Below are 13,665 nucleotides of genomic sequence, written 5' to 3' on the forward strand. Positions count from 1 at the left end.
CTGCTGTGCGTGCTGCAGAGAAGTCGACTGTATGTTTGGTGACGTGGGTATGGTGGACACGCGCAATGTGACCGTTTCTAAGGAAAAAAAAAAGATGATAGATGCTGAAACTGAACGCATTCAGGTCCGTGGATCATGTTCAGTGGCGTGTATAGTAATGTTGTTGCCTTTGGGCGAGCACCCGCGCATGGTGGACCCTTGTGGGGGGGCGGGGTGGGTTGCCCTAAGTTTCGCTGGTTGATATGAACGGGTCGAGTGCAGGGGTGACCAACCAAACTTTTTGAAAATAAGAGCTGCTTCTTGGGTATTGATAAATGCAACCGGTTACATATGCACTTCTGAAATAACACATTTGCAGAAATGATTTGGCGATAAATCATCTCAACATGGTGGCGCCTGCTAGCTCTTCTCCACATTTCGTCTTTTGCTGCACTCGTGACGAGGGTACGACCACATGGATTTTTTTTTTTGAGCCCAAGGCTTTTTGGCAGAAAAAAAAATACTGATTATTCGGTTGATTAATTAAAAAAAAAATCTCTAAATCATTAAATATCCCCCCCCCCACATGCATATCAATGGCCTTTTGCTATTCATGGTTTGGACGGCATGGTGACTGATCCCTAATCCATGCGAATAGCGGGGGTCAACTGTAAACATATTGTCTCCCCCCCCCCCTGCAAAAACACTTTCCTTTACAGTTCCCAAGGGCTGATCTTTGAAGGACCATTTTGTTGTTGTCATTTTCAAATTGACACAGAAGCAAGTGTGGTTTAAAAAAAAAAAAAGAATAGCAAGACAAAAACGTGCACAAATTTAGTCACATCTCACTGGTGAGCTATTTTTAGTTCAGCCCCACGGCTACACAAGCTCCTTGCGGGCTACTTCTTGCCCAGCCCTTGTCCAGTGTAGACATAAAGAGCTTTTGACTTCTCTTTAACCCCCACAAGGTGATTGAGGTGGGGTGCTGCCCCCTCGGCCCCCCTCATTTGTACGCCACTGCCCATGAGGGCACGGACTATAGGCTTTGCTCGTCGCTACATATGCTGACATATGTTCGCACAGGATGGATTCAAGCTCTATCATGTTTGAACTCCGCACTCTAATGTGGGCACTGTACCACTGGCTGCTCAAAATTGCATATAGACAAGCCAGCCCATGTTTCATCCACATAAAAAATCAATCAAGTTAGATGCTCCGAGTTGACGCATTCTGACTCCGTGGTTCAATAATGTGTGTACACGCTGTCATGTTGACAATGCCATAAATATTCTGGGAGAATGTCCCATGCACAGATGAACCAAAATTTTTTTTTTTTTACTCGTGTATCTCCATAGCACAGTTTGTTGTGCTGACTCCCATTCATTGATGAAGTGGCAGTGAGGATCCAGGTCAGTGCCACAGACTGGCACAAACAAGCTTGAAGCCCGAAATAGAAACATGAGCACCAGGCGGGGGGGGAACAATTCAGTGATTTTTGCCCTCCCCCCACCCTGAACATTAAATACACACATACACACACGCACACACACACACAATGGAACCTCTGATGTGCATCCGTACCAAACGTTTGTTGGCTGCACGGGCAACAAGGGATGTCATTTTCAATGTTGCCACGGTTATCTTTAAAAGTAACGAACGGAGTTGCTTCACTGATGACTTGATTCTACAAGTCACAACGTTAGATTACAAGTTACTTTATTAGTTACTTTCAGCTGACAAATTTCATTTCAATCAAAACCAATTTTTCCATTCAAATCAGTTTTGGATACACCCCGAACAACCAATTTATGGTGGAACTCTATCAAAAAGTTAAAAAAAAAAAAAAAAAAAAAACTAAGAAGCCTTTTGGCATATGATACCATGATCTCGTACCGCAATCTTTGGGTGCTTTGACATATTCTCCACACCAAAAAAAATGGCAATCCAAAACCAGACAGCACGACGTTACGAGGTTGCACTGAACGCACCGTCACCGCGTCGCCGCGCTGGATGGATGTTTTTCTGTATGCAGCTGCAGCAGCCATGGGAAAGCAGAACAGCAAGCTGACACCTGAGGTGATGGAGGACCTGGTGAAGAACACGGAGTTCAATGAGCACGAGCTGAAGCAGTGGTACAAGGGCTTCCTTAAAGACTGCCCCACCGGAAGACTCAACCTGGAGGAATTCCAGCAACTCTACGTCAAGGTGGCTCCATTGAACCATCCCTTCTACGGATTTGTTTTTTTTTCCTCCATTTTATCATGTTCAACTGGGATTAGGATTATGACAGGAGGGATTTGGAGAAAAAAAAAATGTCTCGCCTCTAAGGGGTCCCTGGGCCCCAAACTCATCCTCACCCGTCATCTTCTCGTTGCAGTTCTTCCCGTACGGCGACGCTTCCAAATTCGCACAGCACGCCTTCCGCACCTTTGACAAGAACGGCGACGGCACCATCGACTTCCGAGAGTTCATCTGCGCCTTGTCCATCACGTCGCGCGGCAGCTTCGAGCAGAAGCTCAATTGGGCCTTCAACATGTACGACCTGGATGGGGACGGCAAGATCACCAGGGTGGAGATGCTGGAGATTATCGAGGTCGGTGGCGCTCTCTCGGTCGTTTTCTCCTGTTCCCGCTTGTGTCTTTTTTTTTTTTTTTTAAACTCGCGCCTGGTTCGGCGCTCTTCCAAGGTTTGCCGAGTCTCCCGTCCAATTGGATGTCGCTTGTACAGATTCTTCTCTGATCGTTACGGACATGATTTTGCACCGACTGGGCCCCGGGTTCAGAGGCGGACCCACATCTCCCCCGCAGCGTTTTCATCTTGTTTAATGGACTTTAATATTATTCCAAGTAACATTGTATACCAATATTGTGTCATATGTTGCCCACTCGGTTATCCATTGCAGCCCGGTCATCCTGGAAGGGGGATTCTCCCATCTGCGGCCCCTTCTCAAGGTTTCTCATTTTTCCCCAGATGGGTTTTTTGGGGGAGTTTTTCCTGTTTGTGATTAAGGGCTATTGTCATAAATGAGACTTGACCTGACTTGAAAGTTTGCGTTGCTTAAAAATGGTACATGAAATATAGACAAACAAGGAAAAATAGTGTCGGGTGCGGTGAGGTGGGGGATTTTCAGACAGACTGTAACTGTCACGCTGCTGCACACCTGCACCTCAGAGGCAGGCTAGCTGGCGGGCGGGCGGGCGCTGGGTGGGTGGCTGATGGCAGCACTGCAGTCATATTAAGTTACGGAATTACAGCACTGCCGTCTCGACGCAAGGACAGGAGAGTCGATGTTATCGCCTTGATGATTGTCCATTTCAAGCGTGTTCCCGAGCACCATACACATGGCCCAAAAACCTTGAATTCGCTGGAGCTTTTCGAAAAAGTTGTGGCAGTTGCTGCAGGCAGGATACATGAAACTGTGTCGGCCGATGGAACAAAGTGGCGCTCACCCCTTGACTCCGCCCACCCCCCACCCCCCCACCCTTTGCAGGCCATCTACAAAATGGTGGGCACGGTGATCATGATGAAGATGAACGAGGACGGCCTGACACCGGCGCAGCGGGTGGACAAGATCTTCAGCAAAATGGATAAGAACAACGATGACCAGATCTCGCTGGAGGAGTTCAAGGAAGCGGCCAAGAGCGACCCGTCCATCGTGCTGCTGTTGCAGTGTGACATGCAGAAGTGAAGACCCCGCCCCTCGCCCATTTGCCCCGCCCCCACCACCTCCTGCACCACCCTCTCTCAACGCCACCACTGCTCACTCCCCGAGCCCCCTCCCCGTCACCCTGCTTGAACACACACACACACACACACACACACACACACACACACACACACAAGTACACACCCTGGACAGCTGTTTAAATGTCTCATTCCACGGGGGGTAAAGAAAGAAAAAAAACAAAAGCTTGGACTCTTTTTCAATGGACTCGCTTCTTGTGGTCGTATGCATGAGAACTAATGTCAAATATGCTGAATCATTTTGAATCTAGCGATAAGATAATGCTATGTTTATTATATTTCCGAACATGTTGTCGTGCACCGTAAACCCTCCACACACACGCGTGCCCGCGCTCATCCAGCTGGTGTACGGATGAAGTCGAACAGTCGGCGACTTTGCGACGCGTCCGACGAGTGGCAGCCATATTGCTATTGGGGAAAACCGTTGCTGACATGGAGACCCTTAGAGTATTTGACTCTGGTTTAGACTTTGGTTGTTTTAGGGCAACCCAGCCAACTTTGTCCGCCAGCAATGAGGAGAACTTTAAAATTCTCGTCAATTTAGCATCACCCGTCTGTCTAGCATATCGTAGCTTGTTGTAATTTGGTAGCCATTTGCCAAAATTTTGAGGAAGATGAATCGGAGAATTGGTGTATATGTTTGTGGGAGTCCTGGAAATGGCGTAATTGACTCTCAAATGTCCGCGTCATACCAAAATGGTGGACTTCCTGTCTATGTTCGAGCATGGCTTTTGAAGACTTTTTTTTTTTTGTGTGTGTCTTCTCATGAAAGACAGGCTTACCAAATTTAATGTTGCCAAGTAGTCTTCAGGGGCGAGGCATTCGTGCAAGCGGACTTCCAGTTTTAGAGTTTTGCCTTTCATCCAACTTTGCCACCATGCTGAGTCCGCACGCAACTACGAAAAATATGTTCATCATTTAGCTTTGGTTCAATTTAGGGTTCAACGAGAACAAATCCGAAAAAGAATTTGTCTCGGAAATGACCTTAAAATAGTGTCTTCAAACCAAAATGCTCAACATCTCGTGTCTTTTTGGGCATGGGTTTTTGAGACTTTTTTGTGGCTCAACTCATGATCGATACACCCACCGAATTTCATGTTGCTAAGCGAAACTGGCTTCGGGGGCTGAATTTCCATCAAACCCCAGGGCACGCTCCCCAGCCCGTTGAGTTTCCCCCTCTACCAAGATGGCGGCTCACACGTGACTCCACGCCGACTTCTTCCATGAGCGGAACACTTTCTTTGGGACTAGTTTTTTTTTTTTTTTTTTTTTCCCTACCAGCCAGCCTTCCCTTGCAAGTTGTTCACCGCTGCAACTCCCGTACCGCGTTGAGTAATCGTCAATAAAAACAATAACTCCTACGATAATTGTAATGATAAGTGTCTCTGCCAGCCAGGCTTGTAGAGCTTGTGGATGATAGAGAGATGTTCACGCACGACAGAGAAAAAAAACTAAAGTATTTGCATGCATATATTACGTGTCAACAAAAGAAGAAATATATAATATATATATAGATATAATCTACTACCTTTTTATTTATTGTTTCTTCTTCTGTGGTTCTAAAAGAGGAAACCCTCTTGGGATTCATTTCGTATTGTTGCATGGGATGTACAGTGTAAGCTCACCTGAGGTGGAAGCATGCTTCCCTCCGCATTCATTCACACAATCGTATTTCTTTCCGGTATTTCTGAATTCATTTTACATTTGACTGCTGCGAGGAGGTTTGGGGCCACGTGTAAGAAAAGTGATTATACGACAAGAATAAAGTCTGATTTTATTTTATTTTTTTTTAGCAGACAATTGTACTTATTCAAGAAAAAGTCATAATTTTGCCATTATAACATCACGTATAATATATATATTTTTTAAAACATGATTTGTTTTCTCTCTGAAAATGGCAAGCTTTTTTCCTGAATAAAATGTGACTTTATTGTCATCAATAAGACTTTTTCCCTCAAAAATATGAATATTTTCTTGAATGCAATCAAATTTAATTCTCATATAACTACAACTGTTTTCTCGAAAAAGTATTTTTTTTTTCTGAGCAAGACAGGACCATGACTTTTCTTGAAAAGGATGTCTGTTTTCCTGAAAAAACAGTGACTATTCTCATAGGATTGCATATTTTTTCTTAAATACTAAAATACTGTCTGTTTTTCATCAAATGACTATTTTTCTCAAAATGTATTCTTTTTTTCCCCCCTTGAAAAATCTTATTTTTCTCTTATCTCTTGAAAAAGGTATCTCCCCCCTGAAATATTATTTCTTTCTTTTAAAAAAATGTGACTTTTTCTTGAAAAAGAGGTCTTTACTCTTGAAAAAGGTATCTCCGCCCCAAAATAAGATTATTTCTTTCTTTCTTTCAAAAAATGTGACTTTTTCTTGAAAAAGAGGTCTTTATTCCTTGTTTATGACCTCTTTCTTGAACCAGTAGAAAGACGTCATACTGTCTTATGCTTTTAGAAAATATTACTTTATTCTCTTTGTATAATGCAGTTTTCTTTTCAGTGTGGCCCTAATTCATACTCCTTTGCCGATTACAACCACGCGCCGACACACACACACACACTCGTGGCACACAATTGGCTGCCTGTTTGATTTGTTTACACAGTACATATCCACAAGTTTACAAAGAGCACTGCTATAATAATCAAATGATCTGCATGCTGAGAGTTTCCTCATGAGAGGGGCTCATATTCCAAAGCAGCAGCAGCAAAAAAAAAAAAAAAAAAAAGGGAAAAAAAACCCAACAAGTTTACTGTACACACTTGCATTCCAGCACTGAAATTGTTTTCAAATGTAAAGTTTTATTTTGCATTTTGAATTAGTCTTTCCAGCACATTTGGCTTCCCTGTTTTCCAGGCTATGCAAGCGTGGACTGAGTGTCTGCTTTGTCCACATGTCGAATGGCAGACACGGCAGAAGAACCCCCCCCCCCCCATCATAATCTCGACTATTATGATGATGATTACTATTATTATTGTACTGTCTGTACACAATTCAGTCGAGCTCGACACCACACGGAGATCTTCAATGTCAAGTAGGCTCAATGTTTCTATCAGATATGAAAACTCGTGATACAAGTTACTGTATTCTTTTTATACATGTGGCATGTGTTGCACCCCTTAAACAAACAAAAAATACTTGAGTTCTGTTGTGATTAAAATCAATAAACCACAGACGGGCTTTTTTCAGAACGCACTGATGGCCATGCTACTGACTGACAGCTTAGGTGGATATAGAACAAAGCTGAATTTTAGCTGAATACACTGCTCTTTTTTTCATGGAAAAATAAATACCCCCCCTCCCCAGCCCCCACCTACAGGTTCACAACTTTTTCTCACAATACAATACAGTATGACTTTTTATCGAGAAAAATTTTGTTTTACACACACACACACACACACACACACACACACACACACACACACACACACACACAGTTGAAAGAACTTCTTTAAGCTTTTTTTCAATAGTTTAACACTATAAACAAATATTCATTACATCAAAATTACAAATCCACGTGTTTGAAAAGGACATATCACGTGGACTCCAACCCCCCCCTTTTCAAAATAAAACAAAACAAAACAAAACAAAACAAAACAAAACAAAACAAAACAAAACAAAACAAAACAAAACAAAACAATAAATGCAACCCTCCTGACGAAAGACAAACATGACGTCACTCAGACTTTCAATTTGGAAGCTTCCGCGTTGGGTGTCAATCAGCTGCGGGACTTGAATGTGATTGGCTCGCCGGTCACCTGTGTTCGTGTACGTCCCCGCCTACTACGTGCACGCTTACTAGATATGCAATTTCAAGCCACCGAGACAAACGACAACGTTTTGAACACTCAAATTCTGTTTATTTTTCCTGGTCATTAACAAGGTCTGTTTCGAAGCAACAAAAACCAAAAGGCCCATAAAGCAATTGTGAGTACAGTTACTTGTGTTTTACAACTGTCAGTTACTGAGAAAAACTCGAGTTAGAGTTAGCTTGCACTAGAAGGAGTCGCAACTGTTTGCTCAGGGAACTATTCTCTTTTTCGCTCTTCTTTCAGTCATTTAAACGAGTCTAGAAGGGCTGAATAACGACTTAAAATGGACAAAATAATAAACAAGGTTGATGCTCGGTGTCTGCAGAACGGTTTCTTAAATGAGGAATGCATGGCATTCACTTGCTCCGATTTTTGAAAACGGTATAATTTTTTTTTTTTTGGGGGGGGGGTACAATTCATATTTAAGGTTCAATTGTGTCCTGTATTTTCTTTTCAAAAATATTTTGTAGGCCAGTAATAATAATGATGATGATATTGAAGATATATAATTGATTACTATAAGGCATTTTAACATGCTCGGGTTGTATCTTAATTGTGCTTGTATATTGAAAAATGTAATTTTATTGGTGGTTAATTTAAAATCTAGTGCACATATGTTGCTTATAAATTTAATTTAAATATTTTAAAAGGCTGTTGTTTAAATCCCATAGTATTATACTCCACTGTTGTAAAAATTTGAATACAACTGAAATGTAGTGAAAAAAAACTTACTGTACATACTGTACTGGAAAGTAAAAAAAAAAAAAGTACTGTATTGTGCTGGGTTGAAAAACAACAGAGAAAAAAAAGTAGTTTTGACACATTGTCCACATAGCAACACGCTTCATCCTGTTCATGTTGTATTGCATACAGGGATTTTTTTTAATTGTGGACCAGGAGAGAGCCTGCGTATCATGAGTGGGTTTTGTATCACGTGGACACTCATTGAGATATGCAATTTAGCTATCATTTCATCAATTCTCGATTAAGGACGAGTATTGTTAAGATTTTAAAAATACCAGTATTCTTAATGATAATGCTTACCGATCCGGTTGATGGTATTAGAATTGCTCCTTTTTTTTGTCTAGAAAAAACGCAAAATGAATATTAGAATGAACGTTGTTTGTTTGTTTGTTTGTTTTCTACACCTGCAGTGTAAATCAATCCAGCCTAACAATATAATTACGTTTTGATGTGATCTAACGTTGCTTTGCTTTCCAGGTCCATTTGAACCCCACAATGTGTTCCATTCCCGGGCTCCCGACACCAGGATCTGAAATAACCGTCGAGATCAGGAAGGTCAACCCGAACTCAAAATGTGGTCTCATGGAGCTTTGGGTCAACATTGATGTCAGCAGAAAGCATGCCTACGAGCAGATGAAGAAGCAGATCCAGCTTCCAGAAAGGAAGTTTTGTGGCTCCGAAGGAAAAACGGGGGATCTGTGTCTGGTTTGCAGCAGCAGCATGTGGCACAGGGCTCGCATCGTGTCCATACAAAGTGACACGTGCGAGGTCTTCCTTATCGACCAAGGACAGCCTTGCGTGAGCACATGGGATGCTCTGGCGTGGGGCCAGTCTGACAGCTTCTTCCTCCCTCCTGAAATAGAATTTTGTATCCTTGCCAACGTCATATCACTCAAGGAGAACTGGTCCAAAGATGCTTACAAGTTTTTGTCGTCCTTGCCTGAAAAGACGCTGAAAGGTGTGGTCCAGCACGTCCTGATGCCATCCAGGACAGTTCTCCTTGACATACCCTTCGTCTCTAAGCGTATGTGCACCCTTGGTGCTATGAGGAAGCTCCCGGCAGATGAGTTCAAAGGAGTTATTCTTGAATGCCTGACTCCACCCAAAGATGACGCACCCATTACCCTCTGTAAGGTGACCAAAGATCAGTGTGCTAATGTCCACCTTGATGACCGCTACGTCCAACCTGAGCTGCTCTGTGGCATCTACGAGACAGTTAACGTAACAGAAGTCACTGATCCCCAGAACATATTTTGCAATCTGCAGATTTACTCCAAAGCATTGGAGACACTGTCAGAAGAGATCCAACAGTTCTACAAGGAGTCCTCGGATTCCAGAGGGCAACGACCGCAAACCTGCGGGGAACCGTGCGCCGCCAGAGGGAATAACGGCACGTGGTATCGCTCGCTGCTCAAGCAAAGCATCGGAACCGACGACGAACTTGTGGAAGTTACACACGTAGATGTTGGGAAAACCGAGTTTCTTCCGGTGGGATGCATCCGACACGTGGGGAGGGAATTCCTGAAGATGCCCGTGGTCACGTATCACTTCTCCCTACATGGGCTGGACGACAACGGCAGCGGATGGACGGCAAAGCAGAATGAATATCTGAAATCGGTGCTGTTGAACAAGACATTTGTGGCCAAGCTGGAGAACCATTTCCAAGAGACTTATAGCGTCACTCTCTATGCTGGAAATGTCGCATCATGTATGAACAAAAGTTTGAAGGAGAAAGTGGAAGGTGTCCCACTTACTCGGGCTGAAGGACAGCAGCCAGAATTCCAGATTGAAGCCTTGTCACAGGAGCAGGAGCCAGACCTTCAGAACCTTGTGACTTTAAATATCAAGACGTCACTGAAAGAAGCTTTGTCAAGTACAGATTATAGACCAGATACTGACGACGTAGACACTCTCCCTTCTGTTCGCGGTGACGTGAAGATCATTGATGACCAACATATTTCTCAAATTTGTCATCATGAACATGTGTTGTCTGTTGGAAGTACTCTGGACGTGACTGTGTCCTGCGTCGAAGGTCCTCAGAAGTTCTGGTGTCAAAGCACTAAAAACGGCGAGACTCTGCGACGGCTGATGGGAGATCTGCAAAACCACTACGCCTCTGTCCAGCCTCTGCCCATGAAGTCCACCTGCGTCGCTCGTAACCCGGAAGACAGTTTGTGGTACAGGGCAAGAATCATTAGTAGTCATCATTCCCCTGAAGTGGAGGTGCAGTTTTTGGATTACGGCGGTACACGAAGCGTGCCCCTTGGAGATGTGTGCCCCATTGACCCGGTGTTTCTGCAGCTGGAACCGCAGGCCTTTCGGTGTTGCCTCGTCAACCGAAAAACTAATTCCTCATGGATCGATTCTACATCAGACGAGTTTCAAAGGTTTCTAGCGGCAGGCGGTTCTCAACAGACCGGATTCAAATGCACAGTCAAACACGTGACTTGTGATGAAGAGGGCCAGCCGGTTGTTGTGGTAGACATTGAAACGGCATCCCAAAGCGCTTGCAGTTTGTCATCTCTCGTCCCCACGGACACGTATAAATATTCCACATTCGATATGGAGTCGGGCACAAAAGAGAAGGCATGGATAACCTCGTCAGAGACGGTGCATCGCTTCTTCTGCCAGCTGAACAGAAATTCTCATTTGTTCGACAAAGTGAAGGCGGACGTTCAACAGATAGTCGGCAAGTCGCAGGGTTCGGCCGACCTCGTCAGTTCCGATGGCCTTTGCCTCGTGCGGTATGATGACAATGAATGGCACCGAGGAAAAGTGGTGCAAACAACTCCGGACCTCAAGGTGCTCTTTGTGGACTATGGCGACACCCTGACGGTGAATGCATCTGATGTTCAACCTTTGCCTGCCGGTGCGAGCATGGCAAAGTCCGTCCCTGTACTAGCCGTTCACCTCGGACTTTTCGGTGTTCCGGCTGATGTACCGCAAGAGGTCAACCGGTGGTTTGCAAATCACGCCACCGGCGCCACTGTAACTGTTTCTGTGGTGGCCAAAGGCGATGGTGGGAAGCTATTGGTGGAATTATTTGAAGGGCTGCTGAATATCAACGTCATTGTCAGAGAAAAGGTGGCGCACGCAAAACGAGTCAGGACCAGTCAAGATCGACGGGCCAACCAGGAGGTTGCCTCAGAACGGGTCAACCCAACACATGAGGGTTCATTACCTGAAGAACTCGCTTGTATATCAAAACTACAAGAGCATAATAACGATCATAACGGCAAGGGAACTTATGCTTCGGATGAGCAACCGTTGGAAACGTCTCCGTACATGACTGCTGAACCCAGACGAGATTGTGAAGAAACGGTGCTTGATGAGGAAAGTACACGTTCGAATGCCACTGCTGAGGTTTCAACAGAGACCCCAAAAGACATCCATCCCGACGATGCTGTAGTGCCACCGCCTGAAAAGAGCTCCGCATACCACCCCCCAATCATACGTCACCACACGTCCCAAGAGATGTACGCCTCCTGCATTGTGGGACCCAGTTACTTCTGGTGTCAGTTCGCCCGCACCGAAAACCTGGACTCGGTGTCAAGACTCACCCAGAGCGTAGGTGAGACTCTGAAGGACACAGAGGTCCCTAAGTATTTGGATCCCGGCAGTCCGTGCCTCGCCCTCTTTTCCGCTGACTCCCAGTGGCATCGCGCACAAGTTCTTCGGAGGACCGACGGCGTGGTCTGCGTCCTCTTTGTGGACTATGGAAATGAATCTGAGGTGGACGTTCAAGACGTGAGATACCTCCCCAGCTCTCTGATCGAACATGCTCCTCAGGCCTTTTTGTGTTCTTTGGATGGATTTGATGAGTCCAAGGGATCCTGGGACGATCAGGTTTACGACGACTTCTACAATCTCCTGGTGGATAAGCTCCTCTCCGTGACCGTGCTTAGTGCACAAGAACATTCAGAGATTGGCATTCAAGAACACTCCGTAAAGATCCAGTGTGCAGGTCGAGATTTGAATGAGGCCATGCAAAGATACTGGAAACCCATTTCCACAGAGACCGAGGTTGAAAAGATTCCGACAGCCGGTCCCCCTCAACCATCTTACCCAAGCACGCAGTCCAACACGAGCCATCTTGAGGAAGATGCAAAAGCATTCTCATACAAGAGGCCAAACATCCCCTTGAACAAAATGGAGGTCTATGCTTCTTGTATTGTGGAACCCCATTTTTTCTGGTGTCAGTTTGCCAACACGGAGGTCCTCGGCAATCTGGTGCGACTGGCGCAGGAAGCAGGACAAGCGGCGACGAATCCTTCGTCCGCAAGCACCTTTGGACCCGGTGGCCCTTGCCTGGCACTCTTTTCTGCAGACAACCAGTGGTATCGAGCGCTGATCTTGAGCAGAGAGGAAGATCAAGTCCACGTTGTGTTTATCGACTATGGCAACGAATCCGACGTGGACGTGAAAGATGTGAGACGTCTCCCTCCGATTTTGCAGGAGTGGACGCCTCAGGCCTTTTTGTGCTCTTTGAGCGGGTTTGACCAGTCGAAGGGCACCTGGGAGGATGAAGTTTATGATCACTTCTACGATCTTCTCGTGGATAAACCTCTCCGCGTGGTGGTGTCCCGTATAGCAGAGCATTCGGACATGATGCTTCCTCAGCATGTGGTGGAAATTGAGAGCGAGGGAGTGTCTGTCAATGCAGCAATGCAGAAATACTGGAAACCAACCACTCAATAACGTCTTCCATTCCCTACGAGGGAAGCCAGTTGGTCGCAAATGCAAATATGTACACGAAGACAAATCTCTCCAAAATAAATCTGGGATGCTTTCTACCCTGCGGGACGCCAGTGGTATCGAGTTGTATGCAGAGAACTGCAGAGTCCACGTGATTGTCGACTGTGGCAACGATTTAGTCGTCGTAACACAACCGATGGGTCGCTACTTGTTGCAAGTATATATGGTCATGTTGTCTTTAATCATTTAAGTAAATAAAGGGCATGTTTTGCAACAGTGTGTTTTTGCAAACTAGAGGTGTCAAAATTCATCGACAAGTGATCTGTGATCAAGTCAATCGACTACTATTTTAAAAATGAGTTATCGTTTAGGGCCAATTGTTTAGTGCTAAAAATGAGCAAAATCCTTTTATTTCACCCTCGCAACAGTAAATACTCTCTGATTATGATCAGAATAAGACATTTGAAAACATTTGATTTTACTTTGGAAAATAATAATAGAACCACTAACTGAGTCCGTTTTAAAAAGATTTGTAAGTACCACCCTCTCGTGTGGTATTGCTTAATCGTTGTTTAGTTTTTATTTTTAATCATTTAATGATACCAAATAAACAGCCCCAGGAGAGAAAAAAAAATCCTGCAGCAGTCCCTGCTTGGGAACAAAAAAAATCTGACTGGTTGGTTAT

General features: G+C 44.6%; 2 protein-coding genes across 3 annotated transcripts in view; both read left to right on the top strand.

Moving 5' to 3' along the window:
• vsnl1b (visinin-like 1b) overlaps window positions 1-3,888 on the top strand; it is a 6,668-nt gene extending 2,780 nt beyond the window's left edge. For both annotated transcript variants that reach the window (XM_019872644.1, XM_019872643.1), the window contains exons 2-4: window positions 2,012-2,184; window positions 2,357-2,572; window positions 3,470-3,888. In XM_019872644.1, coding sequence (XP_019728203.1) covers window positions 2,023-2,184; window positions 2,357-2,572; window positions 3,470-3,667 — 576 coding nt within the window. In that variant the 5' untranslated portion in view covers window positions 2,012-2,022 and the 3' untranslated portion in view covers window positions 3,668-3,888. The remainder of the gene's footprint in view (window positions 1-2,011; window positions 2,185-2,356; window positions 2,573-3,469) is intronic.
• Window positions 3,889-8,283: 4,395 nt separating this feature from the next.
• On the top strand, window positions 8,284-13,254 carry tdrd6b (tudor domain containing 6b). The gene has a single exon (XM_019872642.1). The coding sequence runs from the start codon at window positions 8,781-8,783 to the stop codon at window positions 12,981-12,983; it is 4,203 nt and encodes a 1,400-aa protein (XP_019728201.1). The 5' UTR covers window positions 8,284-8,780; the 3' UTR covers window positions 12,984-13,254.
• The last annotated feature ends 411 nt before the right edge of the window (window positions 13,255-13,665 follow it).

Source organism: Hippocampus comes, unplaced genomic scaffold (genome assembly GCF_001891065.2).
Source record: "Hippocampus comes isolate QL1 unplaced genomic scaffold, H_comes_QL1_v1.1 scaffold92, whole genome shotgun sequence".
Lineage (NCBI taxonomy): Eukaryota > Metazoa > Chordata > Actinopteri > Syngnathiformes > Syngnathidae > Hippocampus > Hippocampus comes.

Bases quoted from the DNA above. Each gene is read 5' to 3' on its own strand.
- tdrd6b (XM_019872642.1), top strand. From the start codon at position 8,781: ATGTGTTCCATTCCCGGGCTCCCGACACCAGGATCTGAAATAACCGTC.